Source organism: Pectinophora gossypiella, chromosome 16 (genome assembly GCF_024362695.1).
Source record: "Pectinophora gossypiella chromosome 16, ilPecGoss1.1, whole genome shotgun sequence".
Classification (NCBI taxonomy): Eukaryota; Metazoa; Arthropoda; class Insecta; order Lepidoptera; family Gelechiidae; genus Pectinophora; species Pectinophora gossypiella.
This window is the reverse complement of record NC_065419.1, coordinates 5,365,861-5,388,929: the sequence shown is the minus strand read 5'-3', so window position 1 is coordinate 5,388,929 and position 23,069 is coordinate 5,365,861. Positions and strand designations below refer to the sequence as shown.

The following is a 23,069-nucleotide window of genomic DNA, read 5'->3' as shown; positions in this document are numbered from 1 at the left end:
AGTTGCTTAACTTCAACAATCGCAGACCGAGCGCGTTTACCGCTGCGCCACCGAGCTCCTCAGTGCACCTATAAAATAAAATAAAATAAACTAAAATAATGTACCTACCCTTAATTAAAGATTTAATAATTATTATGTATGTAGGTAGGTTTCAAATGGAAATTTCTATGCCTAGAGCGATTTGATAGAAATGGATCTGTTTTGCCTTGCCTATAGATGTAAGGCCAGTTTAAAACGAAAAAAAACCGTTTAAAACCGAAATCAACCATTTAATTTCGGTTTAAAACGGCTGCTGTTGATGACTATGTTTTTCTTAATTATAACTACATTTTCTTGAGTTTACCGAGGTAGGGATAACGGAGTAGGTACCTATAAACAGTGTAAAGAATTTTTGAATGTGTAATAAGTATACTGTTATTGATAATAATATACTTTAATAGTCCTATGGATACTATTTATTGATATTCTATAAAAGCAGAAACTGACTGACTGACATATCAACGCACAGTCTAAACGTAGGCACTTGAAATTTGGAAGGGAAGGGACGTAGATTAGGTACCGTATAGGTGCACTAAGAAAGGAATTCTCGAAATTCCCACGGGAACGGGAATTAGCGGGAAAATCTTGTTGTATGAAAAATCTAAACCGCTTAAGATAGACGCTTAAAATTTGGCATGTAGGTACCTTAGTAAACTTAAAGCTTAGTTGCAACACGATATTGCAAAATTCCCACGGGAGTTAGCGGGAAAAACATTTGTATGAAAAAATCTAAACTGCGTAAGATAGATGTTTTCAATCTAGCATGCATATACATACCTTAGTAAATATAAAGATTAGTTGGCTGTATTTTGAAAAATGGGAGTTAGCGGGAAACAAATGTTGTATGAAAAAATCAACTGCATAAGTTAGATGCTTGAAATTTAACATGCATATACCTTAGTGAATGCACAGTTAAAAATTCCCCTGGGAACGGGAGGGAGTTAGAGGCTTGAAATTTATAGCTCGCGGTAGTGACAACCAAGAAACATCACATAAAGTTACTCAGGTACCATTCCCTTTCACAAGTGTGAAGGACTATGAAGCCTACATCAGAACTCCTTTAGGGAACACATCCCTGAGAAGGGTCACAAAAAGCTTATCAGATCCAATGTGATTACGATTATAATCATTGAACCAATGGGTGAAGAACTGCTTGTACCAAGAAACCGTAAATTCAAAAATGAGTCTGTTATCAAGTTATTAGGACAGAAATCTTAAAATAAAATTGATATAATGTTTACTTAGTAGTTTTATTATAGAAACTTATGAACTAATTCATTTATACTACATGCCAACACGCACAGGGGGAGATACAAGAATTACACCATCACCTCGAACAAATAACATGGGGATGTTTCTTTTTGTTGTTCTGTATACTTCCTCATACGTCTCTTCGTCAATTTCAACTGTTGTTATTGTCTCTTCTGCATCACCGAGTACCATGTTTAAATGCTGATCATAAGCCTAGAAAAATACATAGCGATTATTATAAGCCCAAATAAATTTGACATTTACTCCAGTAGTATTGAATAAGATAAGTACATACATGTAATTTCCCCCGGAGCTCACGTTCATTACGCATTTTTACGTATATTCTTTCATCTAAACTAAGCCTTATCAAATCCAGAGGTTCTTTCACCGTCATTACTGCCACCTGACAAAACAAAAAAATATATAATAAGTTCTAGGGTTTGGACGCCATTTATTTACATTTCACGACATTACACTGCAGTATTGTGACTAATGCTCTAAATTTAGTCATAGAAAACTAAACAAATAATCTTCTTTGCTCAAGTTTCTATTAATTTCACAGCCGCAACCGGGCATTATTACAGTAGTTATATTCTCATACAATATATACATGAATTGGTAAGTAAATACTCACATTTTCACCGTCATCTGCCATAATAATGGTTTTTGTATGAACTCGAGTTTGTAAATGTAGTAAATAAATCGAAATAAGCACAAAAGCTTATTTGTTAAGCAAAGAAAACAAATCGGTATTTTGAAATAGTTTTGAGGTTAAGTTAGTTGTCAAATTTCCATAGATTACAGAGTTATTTTTAGAGTAGCGGTGTGACTAATTATAGGATAAGCAAGTTATAGGCATTTTTTGCTACGTATTTCTTTACGTATAGTTTTTGTCACACTTTTATGAAATTTTCTACTGCTGGTCAAGGCTGTAGTGTATACGTTAAATCCGTTTAAATAGTTTTCGGACCCACCGCCGGTTTATAAAAAGTGAATTTGTATTAATCAGTACTAGCTATGAATAGTTATAATAATATTATTATAGCAATCCCTACGATATAAAAAAACAACAAAAAATCTCTATGGTTAGCTGTCAGTTACGTTTTTTTATGATGAAATATGCACTAATCTATAATGTAGAGTAATATTAACTATTATTAACAAACTCTTTAATTTGTTCTTAAAATGTAGGTAGGTTTCTTGACTAAACATAAGGATAAAGTACCTATCTGAGGTACCTACTTAGGAAGCATGAATATATATTTTTAAATGAGATAAAAAACAAGTTTACGAAAAAGCATTATATTTTTGTTTGTTGTTCATATCACAATTACTGTCGTTCATTTCAGACAAATTAATCGGAAGTTGCTTGTCAAAAACGCTGCATTGAGCTTTGGTTACGCGTGCTTGTTTCACGAAAATAAATCGGAATTAAAGACTAATTTTTGGCCCTGGAGTCTTTTAGTTCGTTTGAAAAGAAGTATGGTCCGCAGCGGGTAAGTTTTTACAATACTTTAGATACACAAAGCGAATAACGCCTACTTTTGCAGCAGACGTATTTGTCTACATGTCAATATAATTTTTTTGGTGTTTAGGCGTGACCGAGACAGGGACCGCGATCGCAGGCGGTCTCATAGCCGGTCGGCGTCCCCTGACCGCAAGCGCCGCCGGTCGCGATCCCGTAGTCGCGACCGCAGTCGTGACCGCGCTTCCAAGTCCTCGAAGCGAAAGCGTAGTCGCAGCAGGGACAGGGAGAGAGAGTCTAAGAGAGATCGTAGTCGAGACAGAGATAGAGACAGGAAAAGGTATGTACCTACTTCATATGTTTCCCTTGGCATAAATACCTAAATAAATAAATAATGACAATACATGATAATAAAACCCCCACAGTACCAATTGAACTCATTCTCATTTCATTGGAAATTAAGCCACTAACTATTGTGTAATATAATGCAATAAAAACATTTTGCTTTATACAAGAATTTATTTACATTTAGATTCTTCATTATACTCCATACTGTTTTAATATAACTTGTTAAATATTTGCTGCACAGTGACAAGAGAGATGACAAGGGCAAAAGTAGTAAGTCATCCAGGAAGAAGTCTCCGGACAAAGAAAAGGACAGAGACCGATCTAAATCCAAAGAAAAGTCTCTCAAAGCTGAATCTTCTGAATACAACTTAGGTTCCTCTGTTGATAAGGTAATTATTATATATTTTTTGTAACATTAATCCTTTTATAACAACATAACATTGCATGCATCATACCTGTATCTCTGAAAGGGTAGCCAGATGTGTATAGTATATACAACCACTCCTTGCCAGGTCTGTTTGTCATTAACAGGGCACTTATTCTGGAAATCATGTGATATCAATTATCTATGTTTCAAAAGTGAATTAAGATTTAGTAATTTAGAGCCCAAACCAACATTTGAACCACCATGTAACCTGAATAGGGCTATGAGGCATCTTTAATCTTCAACTTATTTAATTTAAATTGCCACTATGTGTAAAATTAGATAAAGTTGTAAAAAGTGATTGTGGTGGTTAGTTGTGACTGTAAAATGTATAAATATATTACTGTACCTATTTGAATATATTATTTTGCTGATCTGTAAAATTCAATAACCACATAATTCTTTCATAGGAGGAGGAACAGAATCGCTTAGAGGCTGAGATGCAAAAACGTCGTGACCGCATAGAGCGGTGGCGTGCAGAGCGCAAACGTAAAGAATTGGAGTCTACTAAGAAGGAAGTCCAGAAAGGCAGTCTTGTCAACAACATTCAAGTGCCCACTGCCAAGAAGTGGTCACTCGAAGATGATTCCGGCGATGAAGGTATGAGAAATCAGACTTTATATTTGATTTAGATAGATAGATATGATATAGCCTTTATTATGGACTTATTGTAACAATTTTTTTTTTTTTTTTTTTTTTTTTTAGCTTATACATAATATTAAAAAGAAATAAAGATGTGTTTAATTATGCTCTTCGTCCATTTGTCTTTTGACAAAGGCCTCCTCCAGCTCTTTCCACTTTTTTGAGGATTTGATTTATTGAGGATTAAATAAGGCTGCCCAGTTGTATTGTATCCAGGTATTGTGTCTGTATGTTGAAACCGCAGTAAAGTGTATTGTATTTGATTTTACTTGTAATATGTTTTGATCAGTCAAAAGTCAAACTTGACCTGGATTAACCTGTTGGGTACAATTTTTAGTGTTCTTAGAGCAGTTCAGATTATACACACTTAAGAACCCTGATACCAAACCCGCCAGGTGTTCGATGTTTCCCTCCTTCAGCATCTTGTCCCAAACATAATTCTCTCAGTCGACGTCCTGAGCCGACCGCAACGACATTTTTCCGGCCCCTATTTGTCGTAAGGCATACATACAATAAATTACGTCATAAAACGCAGATCATGATGGTAAAAAATGGATCCACTTCATTCTTTCATTCTAGAGAGTACTAAACACAATATAGTAGGTTCAGTGGACCTTTATTGTATTGAAGGACCAAAAATAAGTAACCAATTAAAAGCCCGAATAGACGTCTAACTTGGAAAACATACATCCAAATTAAAAGCCATTATGATTTATCCCTTTCCTATGTTTCATTTAGGAGAGGATGGGGAAGCCAAAGAGAAACCAGCAGTTGTAGAGGAAAAGAAGGTAGTAGAAGAAGAAGACGAAATTGATCCGTTAGATGCTTACATGCAGGAGGTGCAACAGGTAAGTCAAATGTAAAACACTAACAGTAAGACCAGTCACACTTTGATTTTGTTTTTCTGCTTATTCAACAACTTGCGGTCAGTGTGCACAATCCAACCCTTCGAAGGTTGGATTGTTTGTATACACATAAATAACTTGCACTCAGTGTGTGCACTCCCACTGTACTTCTACAATGCACACACTGAGTGCAAGTTGGTTGACATGAAAAGAGTTGAATAAGCACAAAAACAAAATCATAGTGTGACTGGCCCTTAGTGTATACACATAAATCGAATTAGAACGAAAATATTCAAAGTGCAACAGGCCTTATGGATCCAACTTGTCTTATAAATAAATATATATAAATTCTTACACAACATGTGAACATATACCCTTTTGACGAAAATTATGTTATTGAATTTTTTAAATGGATCGAAGTTTATCTCTCCGAATGAATAAAGTTACAAGTTTTTTTCCGTATGTAGGAGGTCCGTAAAGTGAACCAAATGGATCAGGAGCGCGGGATCAGCGTGCCGACTACTGGTGGCCCAGGCATCGTCATTCTCACAGGCACGGCCAAGAAGAAAATCTCCGAGACTAAGAATAAAGGTTAGTTTTCCACTGACTACATAGCGATTCGTTCCGCCATTCGTCTGGTCAATAAGAAATCCGTTGGTTGCAAAACACATTAACACTTTCAAGGACAGAATGTCTAATGACGTTCCGATTCTAATGTGTCATACTATCTATAATGAACCATCAATGACCCGTGGTCTCAGCTCGTGAAAGTGTTAAAGAAAAAAATCGACCCATCCACACTTGTCAAAATTCCTGGTGTCTATCGCGATACGGGAACGAACGACATAATAAGCTCTTAATATGCATAGTAACATAATTATAATAGTAACTATACTTGGAAACTGCAAAATACTTAAGATACACTTCGTAACTGCTTTTGCTAAAATAAATAAATAAAAAAAAATTTTGCCTGCCTTATTGCCTGGCATAGGGCTATCACTATCTCTCTCTATCATTCTAATGCTCTTATTGACACTAAGTATATCGAATTCAACAGGTGAATTAATAGAACAGAACCAGGATGGACTAGAATATTCCTCGGAAGAAGAGACTGAAGACATCAAGGACCAAGCAGCCAATCTCGCCTCCAAGCAACGGAAGGACTTGGCTAAAGTCGACCACTCCACTTTGAAATACATGCCGTTTAGAAAAGCTTTCTACACAGAGGTCAGTAGAAATGAAAATTTTTTAACCTCTAGCATGAAAAAGTGCGCTTTTTCTACCTTAAAACAGTGAGGAAACCTGCGTTTAGACAAAGTTTCTTTTTAATATTACTTAGATTTTCCCGTAACAGAAGGCAATCTCAATAGGAAATTATTGATCTCAGCTCTCAGGCTGTGTTCATTTCCCAACAAATAAGTTTTAACACTTAATGGGTATTAAACGTTCACCTCTGTGCCATGTCTGCCATAAGACAGATGAGCTTTGCCATATATTGTTGGAATGTGCCGGGAATTTAGACGTGGGAAGGGTTTTTCGCTCTCAGGGTGTGATTTCCCTCGGCATCGGAGAAGTTAATTGATCGCAGAGTCACTATAATGTAAGGCTTTTAGTTCACCAATCCTTTTCCTAAGGGATAGGTACTCGAAAGCACCTATGAGGCTGGCATGATCACTCAGAGTGTCCAAAGCCTCGTTAAAAATTAGTTAATAAAAAGAAAAGGCAAGGGAACACAAATATCTGCGCAAGTTTACGTAGCATTTATTTTATTTTAAGATCAATATTGCTCCTAACTGCTTATCATCAGTAACTTTAAAAATTTCAATACTTATAAGGGCATAAATTGATACAATAATCTTCTTCTATAACCTTAGGTGAATGAGCTATCAAGAATGACAACGGAAGAAGTGGAAGCATACAGGACTGAGTTGGAGGGCATCCGCGTCAAAGGCAAGGGGTGTCCCAAGCCTATCAGGAGCTGGGCGCACTGCGGTATCAGCAAGCGAGAGATGGATGTCCTCAAGAGACTGGGCTTCGAGAAACCTACTCCCATCCAGGCGCAAGCTATCCCTGCTATTATGTCTGGGAGGTGAGGACACAAAACGCCTTATTACAAAACGGAGACTAAAGATATATAGTCCGCGCCACGAAAGAATTCCCGCAGCCGCGTTGCTAGTGTGGCAGAATAGGGTATTTCATTGGGTCAAAAGTAAATTATAAAATGCTGATCTAGAAATAGAAGCCAGTCTAAGATGACCTAATATCAATCACATTTTAATTTTCGACTTAATTTCGAATTTTATTTATGGATTAAGTAGCAATGAGTTCGCTTTTATTGATGACGTCACAGGACAGTATTTCCATACAAACTTCAAAGAAATCTTAAGTTTTGACGTTATGTAAAAAGTATTTCATTTGACTAGGTTGGTAAGTAGCCTATTCGTAGATTCTGCATAGAATTACTGACTTTTAGTGCCGTATATTTTAAACCTAGTATTACCTTTAGTGATGCGGTAATAATTTCTCGCCCATAATACCTAGTCGGAAAGGTAATCAATGTATTTAGAAGACAGCTACATCATTACATCCATACAATATGCTGTGTATGTAGTGGATATATTCTCCTTGGAATCCATTGTACCTATACAATATACCTACCTAAAAATGAAAATACATAATAACACTAACAACATTATAAATGCCCGTTTTCACAAATTCCCATAACGCGTTCTTATAAAAACGCGTCTTAAGGTGATTCGTTTTCCATACAAAAGTTGATGCAGTGCTACAGGAAAACGGATAGAGGAATATTGTTATAAAACCGATAAATAGTAATATTTTGGTGTATTATTTTCGCAAACTAACAAAAATTTAGGGTCCGAATACGAGAAGTACCATATTTCAGACCCTCAATTTTGATCAATTCTACATTTGTAGTGGTGCAGATTACAGTGTATTTGCTGAGCGTGTAGTGGTGTCAATGTTAGTGTGTGTGCGTGATAGTTTTTTTTTCTCTAAAGGCTTTGACTACTTGACAAGTGTAATAGAATGTCAGTGACAATTTATAAAGAGATTTTGTATGAATAAATAAAAAACTAAAAATATTACAATCTGAGAAAAGGAATATTGGAAAAATATTTTTGTTTTAACGCATATTTTTTAAACATTTTTAAATAATGGGTAAGTACCGTGTTTTAAAAGAGGACATATATTATAATAAAAAATCAATACATAAAATGACATGGCTGTATGGGCATAGTTCCCTTTGCCTTACCCTTCGGGGAAAACCAAATCAAAAAAAAGTTGTTGCATTTGCCGGCCTAAATAGTAGTCATTTATAATTAATTGTTTTTCATCCAACATACAGATTTATTTATATTCTCTTTGCCGCGGACTTTTTGGTGGGACCGGGAACGAGAAGGTTGCTTTCTTCATTGAATAATCTTAATAATCAATACGAAGTGGTGTTTTGTGGTTAATGATCACATTAAGTTAGTCGGAAAACATTCCCGATAGTATTATTAAATCGGAATATTCAATAAACAAAGTGTACCTATCTATTTTCGCTTTGCGCCAACAAGCCGCTTACTTCGTTTGGGGTTTGGAGTAAGAGTCTGTGTGGGGGCTTAGGTTTCATCATTTCATTAATCATCATCAAGAAAAAAAAACACAAGACATGGCTGTATGGGCATAGTTCCCTTTGCCTTGCCCTTTGGGAAAAAAAATAAGATAAATTTTGAAATTCTTATCTATACTTATAATAAATCTGTAGAGAGGTCAATTCTGTACATTAAATATTTTTTCAAAATAACTATCAGGGGGTGATAAGTGGTCGATACTGATGCCAAAAATGCAATCAGTAAAATTTTTGTCTGTCTGTCTGTCTGTCTGTCTGTCTGTCTGTCTGTCTGTATGTTCCTTATAGAAACAAAAACTACTGGACGGATTTTAATGAAAGTTGGTACAATTATTCTTTACACTCCTGGACAGGTTATAGTATACTTTTCATCACGCTACAATCAATAAGAGCAGAGTAGTGAAGGGAAATCCTTTTGTATGAAAAATCTAAACCACTCAAGTTAGACGTTTGAAATTTGGCATGCAGATACCTTAAGTACCGTAGAGGTGCACTAAGAAAGGAATTCCCGAAATTCCCACGAGAACGGGAATTAACGGGAAAATCCTTTTGTATGAAAAATCTAAACCATTCAAGTTAGATGTTTGAAATTTGGCTCGCAGGTACCTTAGATACCGTAGAGGTGCACTAAGAAAGGAATTCCCGAAATTCCCACGGGAACGGGAATTAGCGGGAAAATCCTTTTGTATGAAAAATCTAAACCACTCAAGTTAGACGTTTGAAATTTGGCATGCAGGTACTTTAGTAAACTTAAGGCTTAGTTGCAACAGGATATTGCAAAATTCCCACGGAAACGGGAGTAAGCGGGAAAAAAACATTTGTATGAAAAAATCTAAACCGCGTAAGATAGATGTTTTCAATTCAATTCAATTAAATTATTTATTGCATTCCATGTAGTACAATGGGGTGTTACATAGGCATAGGAACTAAATCATGGACCCTATAGGGCACAGCAACGTTGAAGGGAAGAGAGGAAGTGTGTATTAAAATTAAAACTCAATGAACAATCAATTTAAAAAAAATCAATTCAATCAATTGATTCAATCTAGCATGCATGCATACCTTAGTAAATATAAAATTTATTTTTGGCTGTATTTTGAAAAATGGGAGGTATTGGGAAAAAAATTGTATGAAAAAATCTAAACTGCATAAGTATGCACTCCCACACACACAAAGATCTCTCTCTTATATAAGACGCCACGCGGACGAAGTCGCGGGCAAAAGCTAGTACACAATATAATTATTATGACATATTGTGGACTTTCCGGTAGACCTACAAAAATGGAACAATTCAACCATACGTTGTTTTGTTATATCTCAATGGGCTCAGGCAGCGTTTTCGCCGAAAGCTCCAAGTCGGCTATATTTGTAACGATAATTATGTTTGATATTCATCATCATTTTTGAACCATTTTATACAAACAAAAAATACTTGTATAAATTATATACCCTAAAGCACGCCCATGAATCACTCTACTCATTGGTGAAAACCGTATGAAAATCCGTTCAGTAGTTTTTTAGTTAGCCGCATGTTCACTGATGCGATTAATGCCTGTTAGAATTTTACAAAATAAAAAATACGGAAATTACGGAAGGTACTTTAGTGCAAAGTACATTATTGTATAATTATAATATTACTGGTAAAAGTGATACTTTTTGAAAATTCCGTAACAAATAAACGGGTTCGCCAAATTCAATTGTAAAAAAAAATACAAAAAGTAAAAACAATTAAAACATGCACTTGGGTTTGAACCGTGAAACTTAAGAATGGCGGCGACTGCTTTACCAAATGCGCCATTTAGAAGTTAGAAGTAGACTTCAAATTATGCATCTCTTTTAATAGCTAACCTAGTTCGCATGTGTGTGTGACAGCTTCGTGTTTGTACACAAATTGAAATGACACCAACTTTTGATGCAATGTTTTAATATGATATCTGCAGTAAATACTTCAAAATTGTAGCTTAACTTAAAGATAATGTATGTAAGATTTCGCCACCTAACGTTTCACTGGGTCAGAACTCAACACTAAACGAATAAATGGAAAAAAATACGAAAAATGCAGAAGTAACGCCATCTGCTGACGCAGCGTTACCTAGCTGACTGACACGCATCACCTTAAAGTTCATCATATCCAACCTTCGACTTTGTATCGAATTTGCAGGTTGTCTTATGATACTCGTGACTTTGCTTACCCCGTTAGGAACTACGAGGCTGGGTTTATGTATATTCGCCCCCGATAAGACCGCCGATAAGGCCGCCTTTGCCCACCTTAGAATAAGTTTATCCTGTTAATGTTTTGTGAATTTGTGTGCAATAAAGTGTTTTATTATTATTATATTCTAAACGTTTTACAAGAAACTTAATCGTAAAATTTTACGCAATTGTCTTTATTTACGTAACAACTCCTTATGTTACTCTATCCTTTTGATTTTGGTGCAATAAAGTACATTTCACAACATTATATAAGCTCTCGATTGTATACCTAATTGGGGTAGACACAGGTGCCCTCATTTCTATTCACTAATTTGATCATAATTTCCAGGGACCTAATAGGCATAGCAAAGACGGGTTCCGGCAAGACCTTAGCGTTCATTCTGCCGATGTTCCGACACGTCCTCGACCAACCGCCGTTAGAGGACACCGACGGGCCGATATCGCTCATAATGACGCCTACAAGAGAACTCTGCATGCAAATCGGCAAGGATATCAAGAAATTTGCCAAGTCTCTAGGCTTGAGGGTCGTTTGCGTTTATGGTGGTACTGGAATTTCCGAACAGGTAATTTAACTATTTAGTTTATTACTTTCTGATTTAGTGTATTTGTTAGCTTAGAAGTGGTTCGGCGTGCGTGTGAAAAACAATTGATGTATGTTGAGGAAGCTAGAGAAGTGTGTCAGGATCCAAGCAAATGGAATTTCACAGTCTGTTTACCCCGGTGGGAAATAGGTGTGAGTTTATGTATGTACCTATGTATATGTAAGGCGGAACTTTGGAGAGCTATTGATAAAATTACGAAGTAAAATTAAGGAAGTCTCAAGCATTACTCTGTATTATCTGAAAAAACTTTGACATAATGTAAGATTGTATTGAGCACAGTATAATAATATATCGTATCGTTCAATTTTAGTAAAAAAGGGGTACTTGTTTAGGCTTTTGCTCAATATTCTAAAGAAATAATAGAATAATGTCTTTCCCCAGATTGCGGAGTTGAAGCGCGGCGCAGAGATGATAGTGTGCACGCCGGGTCGTATGATAGACATGTTGGCTGCCAACTCCGGCCGCGTGACCAACCTGCGGCGGGTCACTTACGTAGTGCTCGACGAGGCGGACAGGATGTTTGACATGGGCTTCGAACCACAGGCAATTAATTTTATACCATACACCCACTGACATACTATAAAGAAATGGACTTATAGTCGCTAGATTTTTTTTAAAAAAGCATCCGAACCGCTTTGTAAATACCTATACTGCATTTTTTTCTAATTCTCTACAAAGATAGGTTGTCTGCGACCTGGTGACCCCCTGACATAAAGGCTGGATCCGCTTCTGTGTATATATATGTTACGGCTAATACCCGAAGTGCGGCTACACCTAGTTTTAGCCGGTTAGTACAAGGTGTAGCCACTTACTCTTGGTTAAACCTAGTACGAGCCGATTGTTTTCGGTTGAAACTAGGTCTAGCCTTCATCATGTCGGCTACAACTAGGTCCAGCCATTCCTTGTTGGATAAAACTAGGTCTATCCGATATCATTCCGGCTAGAACTAGGTCCAGACAATCCCTGTTGAATAAAACTTACATGCGTGTCCCGCCAAGCCTTCCGCCCCGCGTCACATCATTTGTACACCGGCACAACGCGTACTAAACTCAAAGCGCAAGGGCAAACGCTCACGCGAGACGCGTCGCGATCGCGCGCCCATGCCGCCCGCTACCTGTACACCAGCGTTTATAGATATAGAAATAGTTTATTATTAAAGGACGGCACACACAAAAACAAGACAGTAACATCATTTAAAATTTTCACAAAACAATTTAAAAAAATCAAACGACGTCCTGATTTAAAAGGGCTTCACTCAGCACAAGTTGCGGCGTAGTACAGTCTGCCAGTACGTATGTATTAATAACGCGTAAATACTAACGCGTAAATATTAACACGTAAGTACTAATCACCGCCCTCGGTAAGCTCACGGTAAGACGAAGAAGGACGCGATTGATTGTTTGGGTGACTTAAGTATAGAGCTGATTCAGTCAATCAGTTTAGATCTTCTTCTAACAAGGAAGGCACGTTAAGCCGTTGGTCCCGGTTACTACTTACTGACGTAAGTAAGTAGTCGTTACATGAGCCATGTCAGGGGCCTTTGGCGGCTCAATAGTAACCCTGAGACCAGGGTTGATGAGGTTGGTACTCCACATCACAACCCACACGATAGAAGAAGTTTAGATTGGCGGACTGAATCAGATCGACACTCAATCCACCAATCAGTGATTTTCTATCTTTCCCGTCCTGCAGTGAACATACCTCTGGCGGTAACTAGAGTTTCCGCGCATACGGAACTAACTACTAAATACATGTTATACAAGTATGTTATGTTCTGTTGGACTCAGGTAATGAAGATCATAGACAACATCAGGCCGGACCGGCAGACGGTGATGTTCAGCGCGACCTTCCCGCGGCAGATGGAGGCGCTCGCTCGCAGGATACTGCAGAAGCCCATCGAGATACAGGTATACATAACATTTAAACGGTATATACATCCCACTGCTGGGCATAGGCCTCTCCCCTCTGTCAAGCGAAGGGCGTATCGAGGATACTCCACCATGCTGCTCCATTGCGGGTTGGTGGAGGTGTTTTGGGCTAGTAGCCCGGGACCAACAGCTTAACAGGCCTTCATCTGAATCATCGTTACTTTTTCGAACCTTGAGGTATACAAGTATAACACTACTATTTACAATATTATTGATTGATGGGATTATTATTCAACGGGAAATAGGCGTCAACTTATATACGTACATAAGATGTATCGATTGGCAACCCTCTGTTGTAACATAACATAGCTTCACGCATGTAGTATATTATACAATACACCCACTCCTCGACAGCTATATTTAAACGTCTGTTTTACGTAGTATATAGTATATATTTATGTGTGTAGTAGTAATGTGTGTAATACGTATGGACTAACCCACAGGTTGGGGGCAGAAGCGTGGTCTGCAAAGACGTGGAACAGCACGTGGCAATTCTGGAAGAAGAGGCAAAGTTCTTCAAGCTTCTGGAGCTGCTCGGTCTGTACAGTCAGATGGGCAGCATCATAGTGTTCGTCGACAAGCAGGAGAACGCTGACAGTCTACTCAAGGACCTGATGAAGGCATCGTATTCTTGCATGAGCTTGCACGGAGGTCAGTACGATGTCTATGCTTTGAAATATGATTAGTGGCGGTTTTATTAAGTAACATCGTATGGGGAGAATGTTTTTAGATTTTGTGAAAAAAATGCTCGTATTCTCTGATAAAATGGGCAAGCCTTGCGGCCAAAGGGGGTTTAAAAAGGCCACATCAAAGCAATTAATCTAAAAAAAGCAATATTCCTATTTGACATTTGTTGGCATTGCGCACTTACGTTTATATGCGCAAATGTCAAATTGCAATATTGCTTTTTGGCCAGGCCTTTGGAGCCCCCTAGATGACACCCCACAGCCACTATTGTTTTTTATAGATAAAATGTTGATGCAACAGAAAGTATTTAATCACAGAAAATATAAAAAATCTAATTCTCAGTGCATTACAATTATTGAGACTCAAGTTCTAACTTTGACTATAATATAAATTATTTTTTACGATTTTTGCAACATCAAAATTCTTCAAAGGGCTTCGACGCGTTATGAATTTCTAATTACTTCCAAGGCAGTAAGTGTAATTAATTAAATCGGACTTTTCAATCTGAAGAAAAACTATCAGAACCTTACTAATTGACCACATATTTTTATTTCAGCCTCCATCGTCGAGAGAGGAGAACTCCTTAATTCTTTTTTCTGTTTTGCTATAGGCTGTTAGGTGTAAGCGGGCGTTGTACACGATTTCGGCAGGCGATATTGCATCGATCTTAGTCGATCCCAAACGATTTACAGAAACCGACTAAGCGAGTCTAACAGTCATACGGGAAAAAAATCAAAAATTTGAGGTGATACACTTGAATTAAATTTGATTTCCCGTCGGCAAAACAGATTATTGCTGTTTGTGTTGACGTCATTCATTCTGATCTTATGGCTTCTATAGTTACTATATCGCACCAATAACTTTATAGCCTATATACGTCTCATTGTTGAGCACAGTCCTCCCCTGAATGAACCGGAGAGTGTATGGAGCATGCGCTGTTCCAGTGCGTTGCAACATGCCTTCTGAAGTACCGAAGTAGTATTAGTATGTGTAACTTAACTTACTTAAGTTAAAGATACTATTCGTTGATTCGCTAGTGCACTTTATCACGCAGTTTACATTCTCAGCGGATTCTCCGCATTTTCTGACAAATCTAATCTAGTCTGTATGATGCCACTGCCAGACAAAGGCGTCCCCTTCATTTTTTTCCATTTTTCGCCGTCTCTGGCCATTTTCTAAATGTCAAGGTCGTTACGCCATCGAGCCACGAGACGCCTGAGGCAACTAATGCGTGACAAGCCACATTCTCCATTGCATAATATCTGATGCACAGCTTCAAGCAATATCTCTGCCGTGTCACGGTCTCGTTTGCACCTACCACCCTATAGCGCGCAGTACCTTGTAACGAATATGTTAACGGTGGCCTGTTACAGGGATTGATCAATTCGACAGGGACTCTACCATCGTGGACTTCAAGAATGGCAAGGTGAAACTCCTCGTTGCTACCAGCGTCGCGGCGCGGGGTCTAGACGTCAAACAACTTGTACTAGTCGTCAATTACGACTGCCCGAATCACTATGAAGATTATGTGCACAGGTAAGGAAGAATGTTGGTATTATAAAGTGTCTGTTGGGCTGACGTTGGGACAGCTGGATGTTAAAGCTCGTGAGATTTTATTATAATCTCTTGCAATGAGATTAATTGTAATGATTTTCCATGTAATTGAATAACTATTTCTACTTGATAGTTACTAGGAATGTACCGTAATCTATAGTACCATAATGATTTGACGAATGATGTTTCATTACCTTTAATAGAGTATTTGACTGGATCAAAGATAATAAAATTATAGATAATCTAAAATGAAATAGGTTTCGGAGGTATGTGATATAACCTGTATAAGGCTAGTTTTCCCTCTGGATTGGAAGCTCAGACAGAAGTAGCTTCTATAAAAATCCAGATTTGTCAAATCTTTAGGTTACCTAAACTGAAGAATCTGATGGGCTTGCCTAAGTGGGACAATGAGTACGACGTCGCTGTGTTGTATTCTCATGCAAACGTCATACAGTGCACCATTTTGAATAAAATATCTCATTTGACTAGAGCTCGTATTTTTTAATCATTCATCCCTAACTCACGTGAGACAATATATAACTGTCTCATCTAACAAATGACAATTTCGGATATGCTATGTGAAATGGGTATAACATACGCTAGTGGGATGGAACGATTCAAAAATACGGCTCTTGGTAGTTATGTAGCGTGTCGTATGGCGTGTGTAGGTGCGGTCGCACAGGCCGCGCTGGCAACAAGGGCTACGCGTGGACGTTCCTGACGCCGGAGCAGGGCCGCTACGCGGGCGACGTGCTGCGGGCCTTCGAGCTGGCCGGCGCCGTGCCGCCGCCGCAGCTGAGGCAGCTGTGGGACACATACAAGGAGGCGCAGGAGAAGGACGGCAAGAAGGTGCATACCGGAGGCGGGTTCAGTGGGAAAGGTGAGTACTGTCGCGAATGCGATGTTGTGCAAGGATTTACCATAATTGGGACTTGCATAAGAGACCGGTACATATTAGGTTGCAATCACTTGAGAAAGAGAAGATCTTAAATACAATAACAAGGGAACAAACTTGTTCTGAAGGTCTGACGGACCTCAGAAGTCAAATCAATAGCCCGAGCAGCCGAATATATACCAATTTCTGTAAAAAAATAAATATACGAAAATTCTAATAGCTTTATTTGAACCGTAAATTAAGTCACGGCCAGTAACACAAATCACAGTACTATCTTCCTCTACTTTAGAGTTGAGATAGAACCCAGCCTTAGGGCTGGATTTAAATCAACGCGGAGTTTAAAGAATACTGGTGTTGTGTGGAATCGACCAATCACAGTATGCAAGAGAGTGATAGAAGGTGCATACTGGAGGCGGGTTTTGTAGGAAAGGTACTATCTCCCTCTACGCTAAGGCTGGGTGAACACCAAAGCGGAGATTCGATGAGACGACTATAGTCGTGCGGAATCGACCAATTACAGTATTCAAGAAAGTAAGAGAGAAGGTGCATTCTGGTGGCGGGTTTAGTGGGAAAGGTTAGTACTATCTCCATCTAAGGCTGGGTTTACATCAACGGGGAGATTAGAGGAGACGACTGGAGTCGACTAACCTAACCACAGTATGCAAGAGAGTGAGTGAGAAGGTGCATACTGCAGGCGAGTTCAGTAGAAAAGAAGGATTAGTACATATTTCTTGAACATAGATCTTGCCAGTGCACTTGGTCGTTTATTTGCTGAATATAAATAAGGTGGATGTTAGGTCTTTACAAAGCGAAATGTCAGTTGCTTTATGCGCTATAAAAAGTCTGATGTCGCGTTGAACTGCGCATTTAATTGAGCGGCATCAGAATGTACAGCGCAGCGTTCTATACTGTACGATACACGCGCGTTCAAATTTTAATTTAATAAGTTGCCTTAGTATTGTTATTTAGTTTTACACGTGTGGTTTACGTGTGTACATAACTTTACATTTTGTTACCTAATTATCATTGTAATATTAATATAACAAGCAATTAGTGTCGCCTCTTTTATATTGCTGTGCCCTTCCAGGGCGTGACAACCTACCTAGATGCCTCCTTAATTGTTTTTGTAACATTCAAATAAATATGAATTTGTTTTAAACCCAATCATACCCTTTAATTTGTATTTAGAACACAGGTTTTCGATACTATTTTATCGCGCCAAATCTTACCTCTGTCACACCCTAGACACTTGAGACAAAACACCTCGTTTTACACAGCCACTACACATTGACGTTATCGTATATGCGCATCTGAGTCGGTGTGCTAGGTTTACCCCACCCCCCATTATTTCTTATTCTATGCCTCTGTTCAGGCTTCAAGTTCGACGAGTCGGAAGCTCAAGCGGCATCTGAGAAGAAGAAATACCAGAAAGCGGCGCTCGGCCTGCAGGACTCTGACGACGAGGACGTGGAGGGCGACCTCGACCAGCAGATCGAGACCATGCTCGCCGCCAAGAAGATTGTCAAGGAGATCAAAGTAACTACAACTAACTCAGTTATAGGCTACTTACCAACCTAGTCAAATGAGATACTGGTGCTAATTCCTGTAAATACCATCTAATTTTATTTTAAGTTATATCTGTCATTTTCTTATCCGCCGAAAAGGAAAGGGACGGGTAATCGACAAGCATAAAATTTATGGAACACACGTCAATTTTAAGCACAAATCTAAACCAACCGTCTAAAAATTTTACATCCGTCAATAACCCGACACAGTTAAGTAGACAGCACGTCAAATGGATTGCATACCAGCGACGTACCTTTTGATTCGCCCGGGTTATTCATTAATTTACTCATTCTTCCTAAAATTAAGAGCTGTGAATCATCCGTCCCTTTCCTTTTCGACGGATATGAAAACGACGGATATAACTTAAAATAAAATTAGGCGGTGTCTGCAGGAATCGGGGCCACTTTTTACTAAACGTCAATACACGAAATTACTATGGAATTTGTATGAAAAAGCAACCTGTGACGTCATAGGAAAACGTGACAAAATGTCGCACTTATTATTACATTTTTCTTTATTAAAATTCAGATATAAGTTAAATAGAATAAGAAAACATCTTTTGTCACTTTCAGATGTGTCTTTATTTAGTAATCAGAATTTCATAATTTATATTTGACCTACTACCGAATTGTTATAGGCGATAGGTTGGTCCCTTGGTACAACATGGTTCATCATACCCATCTTAGGATTCAGTATCAACAGTGGATCCAAGTTGTCTTTCGATTAGTTGTGGCACTGCCCATCCCATTAGGCATAACGTCTATGAATTAAGATAATATAATAGCAAATTGTGATTCGCCTAAAGTAAATAATTACCTCAGGGATTCAAGAAGCCAAAAGTCGTTTATTTTCAATGTAAGTCTGTTTTGAATGACTTTTAATCGACACGAAAGAAGAATAATGTAGGATCGTTAAAGAACACGTATTGAATTATAATGTCCGTTTTAAGCACCCTACTCAACTCAAGCTTTTATTTTGGGCATTTAGCGGCTCAATAGTATCTTGACAGCAGAGAAGACTCAAATTGTAATGCATTATATTCCTTCATAGGAGCTCGGTGGCGCAGCGGTTAACGCGCTTGGTCTGCGATTGTTGAAGTTAAGCAACTTTCGCAAAGGCCGGTCATAGGATGGGTGACCACAAAAAAAAGTATTCATCTCGAGCTCCTCCGTGCTTCGGAAGGCACGTTAAGCCGTTGGTCCCGGCTGCATTAGCAGTCGTTAATAACTATCAATCCGCACTGGGCCCGCGTGGTGGTTTAAGGCCCGATCTCCCTATCCGTCCATAGGGAAGGCCCGTGCCCCAGCAGTGGGGACGTTAATGGGCTGATGATGATGATGATATTCCTTCATATAAGGAAGTCAAACACCTTTGATAGACAAGAATGGAGAATGGCACACCGACAAGATCGTGGCTCTAATGTAATGATGTAATGTAGTAATGATGATATTCCTTCGTAGCCCGGAGTAGCGGCGCCAGGTGTACCGGCGGCGGGCGCGGCGCCGGTGGGCGCGGTGGCTGACGCAAACAAGCTGGAACTCGCTCGAAGACTTGCTTCCAAGATCAACATCGCCAAGGGACTCGGGTCTGAATACAAAGGCGCCACGCAGCAAGCAGCCGAGGCCATATTGAAGGGCGCTCCATCTGCACATACTCTTATTACGGTAAGAAAGTCGTTCTTTTTTCGTACGTAACTTCTACTTTCTGAAAGTACAACAGAATAAGGACGTTAGGTAAAATAAAGTAGAGTAAACTGAAATAGATAGTGATGATGATCCTGATATCAGTAACGCAACTCTGTTTATGAGAAAAACTGTGCTGATTTTTTTAGAGTAGTGTGAGATAGAGCATAAGTCTTTCTCACACGCTTTTACGCGTTTAATGTAAAATAAAGTATTGTAATATCTTAACCATCTTAATAGCTTTTAGCGCGTGGTGTAATTTTCTATCTAATAAACCGTGATAACCCTATTCGGAGAACGCGTGACTTACACCGTAGTCTCACAGGTTCGAATCCCGACTCGGGGTCTAAGTCACTGAATTCGTCTTTGAGTTTGAATTCATGTTTGAATCATACATAATTGATATCACGTAGTTTCCAGGATTTGTGCCCGGTTAATGGCGTTAGGCTCGCCCCCTATTTCATGGGACTTAAACATGGCCGGCGAGCAGTGGGTGTATATCGTCGTTGCCAATTTACGTTGCGTTTTTTTTTGTTTTTTTTTTTTCGCCTGTTCCTTTATGGATACAGCCGTGATGCTGTTGTATGTTTTTGTCTATATTTTTAAGTATATTGACTGTGTATTTCTAGGCTAAGACAGTAGCGGAGCAGCTGGCAGCAAAATTGAATACTCGTCTCAACTACCAACCTCGCGACGAGAGCGCGCCCGAGCCCGCCGAGGAGGTGTTCCGCAAGTACGAGACCGAGCTCGAGATCAACGACTTCCCGCAGCAGGCGCGCTGGCGCGTCACCAGCAAGGTAACAAAACATCTTGTAGGGGTTGAACACCAGAACTTCGATTAATGCTGTACCTATAAATACTTAACAGGTTACCTTTTAATATAAGAAATATAACAAAATACCATAAAGCAACACGGATTTCCGCGGACCGGAGGGGAGTAGCCATGGCGTTAGTTGCCAATACAACATTTTCTGCTACTTTTCGCGGGGCGGGAAGGTGTGAGACGTCACGTTGTGGTTGTACCAATTGTCGATAAAAGGAACTATCGATAAATTCAAAAATTCGTTCAGGGTAATCAAGTTTGAAATATGATAATAAAGATAGTTAGATAGTTAGTTTGAAATACGTTAATATCGATAGAAAAAGTCAACGAATGAGGTTGACTATGTTATGAATAATAGCGACAGTAATGGAGCAGCTACCGACCGAAAGAAAGAAAAAGTTGGCAATACAAACATAAACATACTATACATAGCAAATAAAACAATTCAGAGTTTATAGATGATTATTTTGGAGGCATATAACTTAGCCTAATTGCACATGGCAGTCGTTTCTGTAAAAATCCAGACCTGTCTGTCAACTTCAGGTTAGTAAACAACTAGAGAGATGATGATGAATTTAGCGTTGGATGTGGAACTCTATGACCATTAAACTAGGAGTTTTAGTTTCCGAAACAATTTAGGAAACGTCCCTTTTAAATAGTTGATCTTCTATAAAAGTTTCTAGTCAAAACATTGCGCAGTATTCAATTAAAAACAACGAAAGAGTCTTCGAACCTACGTTCTAGAAACAACCTTATTTATTGTTTTTCACCTCAGTCCTTAGTCTATTAATGTGTTGTTTATTTGTTCCTGACCTGTAGTATGATAACCTTTGCCAGTATATGCACAATAACTGCAAACATTGTCAGTGTAGCCTCCGGTATTGCACAAACCAGTCGAGATGTTACTCAAACTAGCACTTATTGGAGCGTTAGTATTTTTCTGCGTAAAGTTACTGAAGAAGAGACACAAGTGTTTCTATTGTAATTAATAATGATATTCAAAAAGGTACGTGATAATTCTAGCACTCTACAACGGTACTTATGACAGCAAGACAAAGATAGATTACAGCGTAGTGTGACTGAGACAGACTATATAAATGACAATGACAGCTGGCCTAAGTATGGTGCTGTAACCACAGCCTGGACACTCCATACAAAAATCTCTTCTTACCGTGTGTTGCCTTACCGCGGGTATGCGCGCGCTCCCTTGCACTAAAATAGACTAAAGTATCTTCCATCGAGTTGTGAGGTAAACCAAGCTCGGTAGCGGTGCGGGGCGGAGAATGTCCCTTCTATACGTAGTATTAATCTATGCTTTTGTGACAAAGACAGACAAAGAAAATGACTCTGACAGCCACCCTACGCTCCATGCTATGACGCAAAAGGTATTAATGATAAGATGCATTGATAGCTTAGTCAGCATGATGATTGAAAGCGTCATGTTTGTAACTTATCTGTTGATAAGTATTGTCTACCAAACAGGGTGTGATTGTAACATGTTTTGACTTCACGTCGATAAAGATACATAATTGATAGCAAGTTGCTTAGACAACTGGTCAGGAACTGTATAAGCTACTAAGCAAGAGTCAATAATAAAGATAATTCATAAACTCTCTTTGTTGCTTAGAAGTAGAATTCTACATAGTATTAGGTTATTAAAATATACGCGGTCCCTATAGTTTTACTAGTTACTACTATATAATATGTAGTATAAGTCTTACTGATGTAAGTATGTAGTCGTTACATGAGCCATGTCAGGGCCTTTGGTGGCTCAGTAATAACCCTGACACCAGGGTTGATGAGGTTGGTATTCCACCTCACAACCCAGACTATAAGAAGAAAAGACTAGTTAGAGTACTGGGAACATGGGAAAGTCGGTATTTTTGTGCCACGCATTTATCAAATCACAAACAAAACATACAAACAATTAGCAACAGTGCAAATGGGCGGCGTTATTGCTCTGGAGCAATTTCTTCCAGGCAAACACTACCAGGAAATGATTAATGAAAACTTCTAACTAGTCTAGCCTACAAGATCCCACTGCTGGGCAAAGGCCTCGACTTCCTCTTTCCATTTTTCACGGTCCTGTGCGTACTCCGGCCCGTCCGTCCCTTCGGCAAGCGTCCAAATCTTCACGCCATCTCTAACGCAATGTAAACTTAAACTAATCAAAATGTTTCGTTTAACAGGAGGCTCTCGCCCTTATCAGCGAGTATTCAGAAGCGGGTATCACAGTACGAGGTACATACGTCCCACCAGGGAAGACACCGCCCGAAGGAGAGCGTAAACTGTACCTCGCCATAGAAAGCTCGCAAGAACTCGCCGTCGCGAAAGCCAAGTCAGAAATCACACGGCTCATCAAGGAGGAACTGCTCAAACTGCAGACCTCTGCCCATCACATGATCAACAAAGCTAGATATAAGGTCATCTGAATGTCAATGTCAATAAAAGTGCTCGTGGATATTTA

General features: G+C 38.8%; 2 protein-coding genes across 2 annotated transcripts; one reads left to right on the top strand and one right to left on the bottom strand.

Moving 5' to 3' along the window:
* Positions 1 to 1,270: 1,270 nt before the first annotated feature.
* On the bottom strand, positions 1,271 to 2,090 carry LOC126373621 (U6 snRNA-associated Sm-like protein LSm3). Its single transcript, XM_050019822.1, has 3 exons — positions 1,925 to 2,090; positions 1,586 to 1,693; positions 1,271 to 1,503 (listed from the first exon to the last, which is right to left on the bottom strand). The coding sequence occupies exons 1-3, from the start codon at positions 1,943 to 1,945 to the stop codon at positions 1,324 to 1,326; spliced, it is 309 nt and encodes a 102-aa protein (XP_049875779.1). The 5' UTR covers positions 1,946 to 2,090; the 3' UTR covers positions 1,271 to 1,323.
* Positions 2,091 to 2,639: 549 nt separating this feature from the next.
* On the top strand, positions 2,640 to 23,069 carry LOC126373604 (probable ATP-dependent RNA helicase DDX46). The gene is made up of 18 exons (XM_050019789.1): positions 2,640 to 2,786; positions 2,886 to 3,095; positions 3,345 to 3,492; positions 3,938 to 4,127; positions 4,908 to 5,017; positions 5,482 to 5,605; positions 6,072 to 6,241; positions 6,889 to 7,103; positions 11,194 to 11,428; positions 11,849 to 12,010; positions 13,255 to 13,374; positions 13,839 to 14,046; positions 15,456 to 15,618; positions 16,305 to 16,516; positions 17,904 to 18,067; positions 19,558 to 19,761; positions 20,409 to 20,576; positions 22,792 to 23,069. The coding sequence occupies exons 1-18, from the start codon at positions 2,773 to 2,775 to the stop codon at positions 23,032 to 23,034; spliced, it is 3,060 nt and encodes a 1,019-aa protein (XP_049875746.1). The 5' UTR covers positions 2,640 to 2,772; the 3' UTR covers positions 23,035 to 23,069.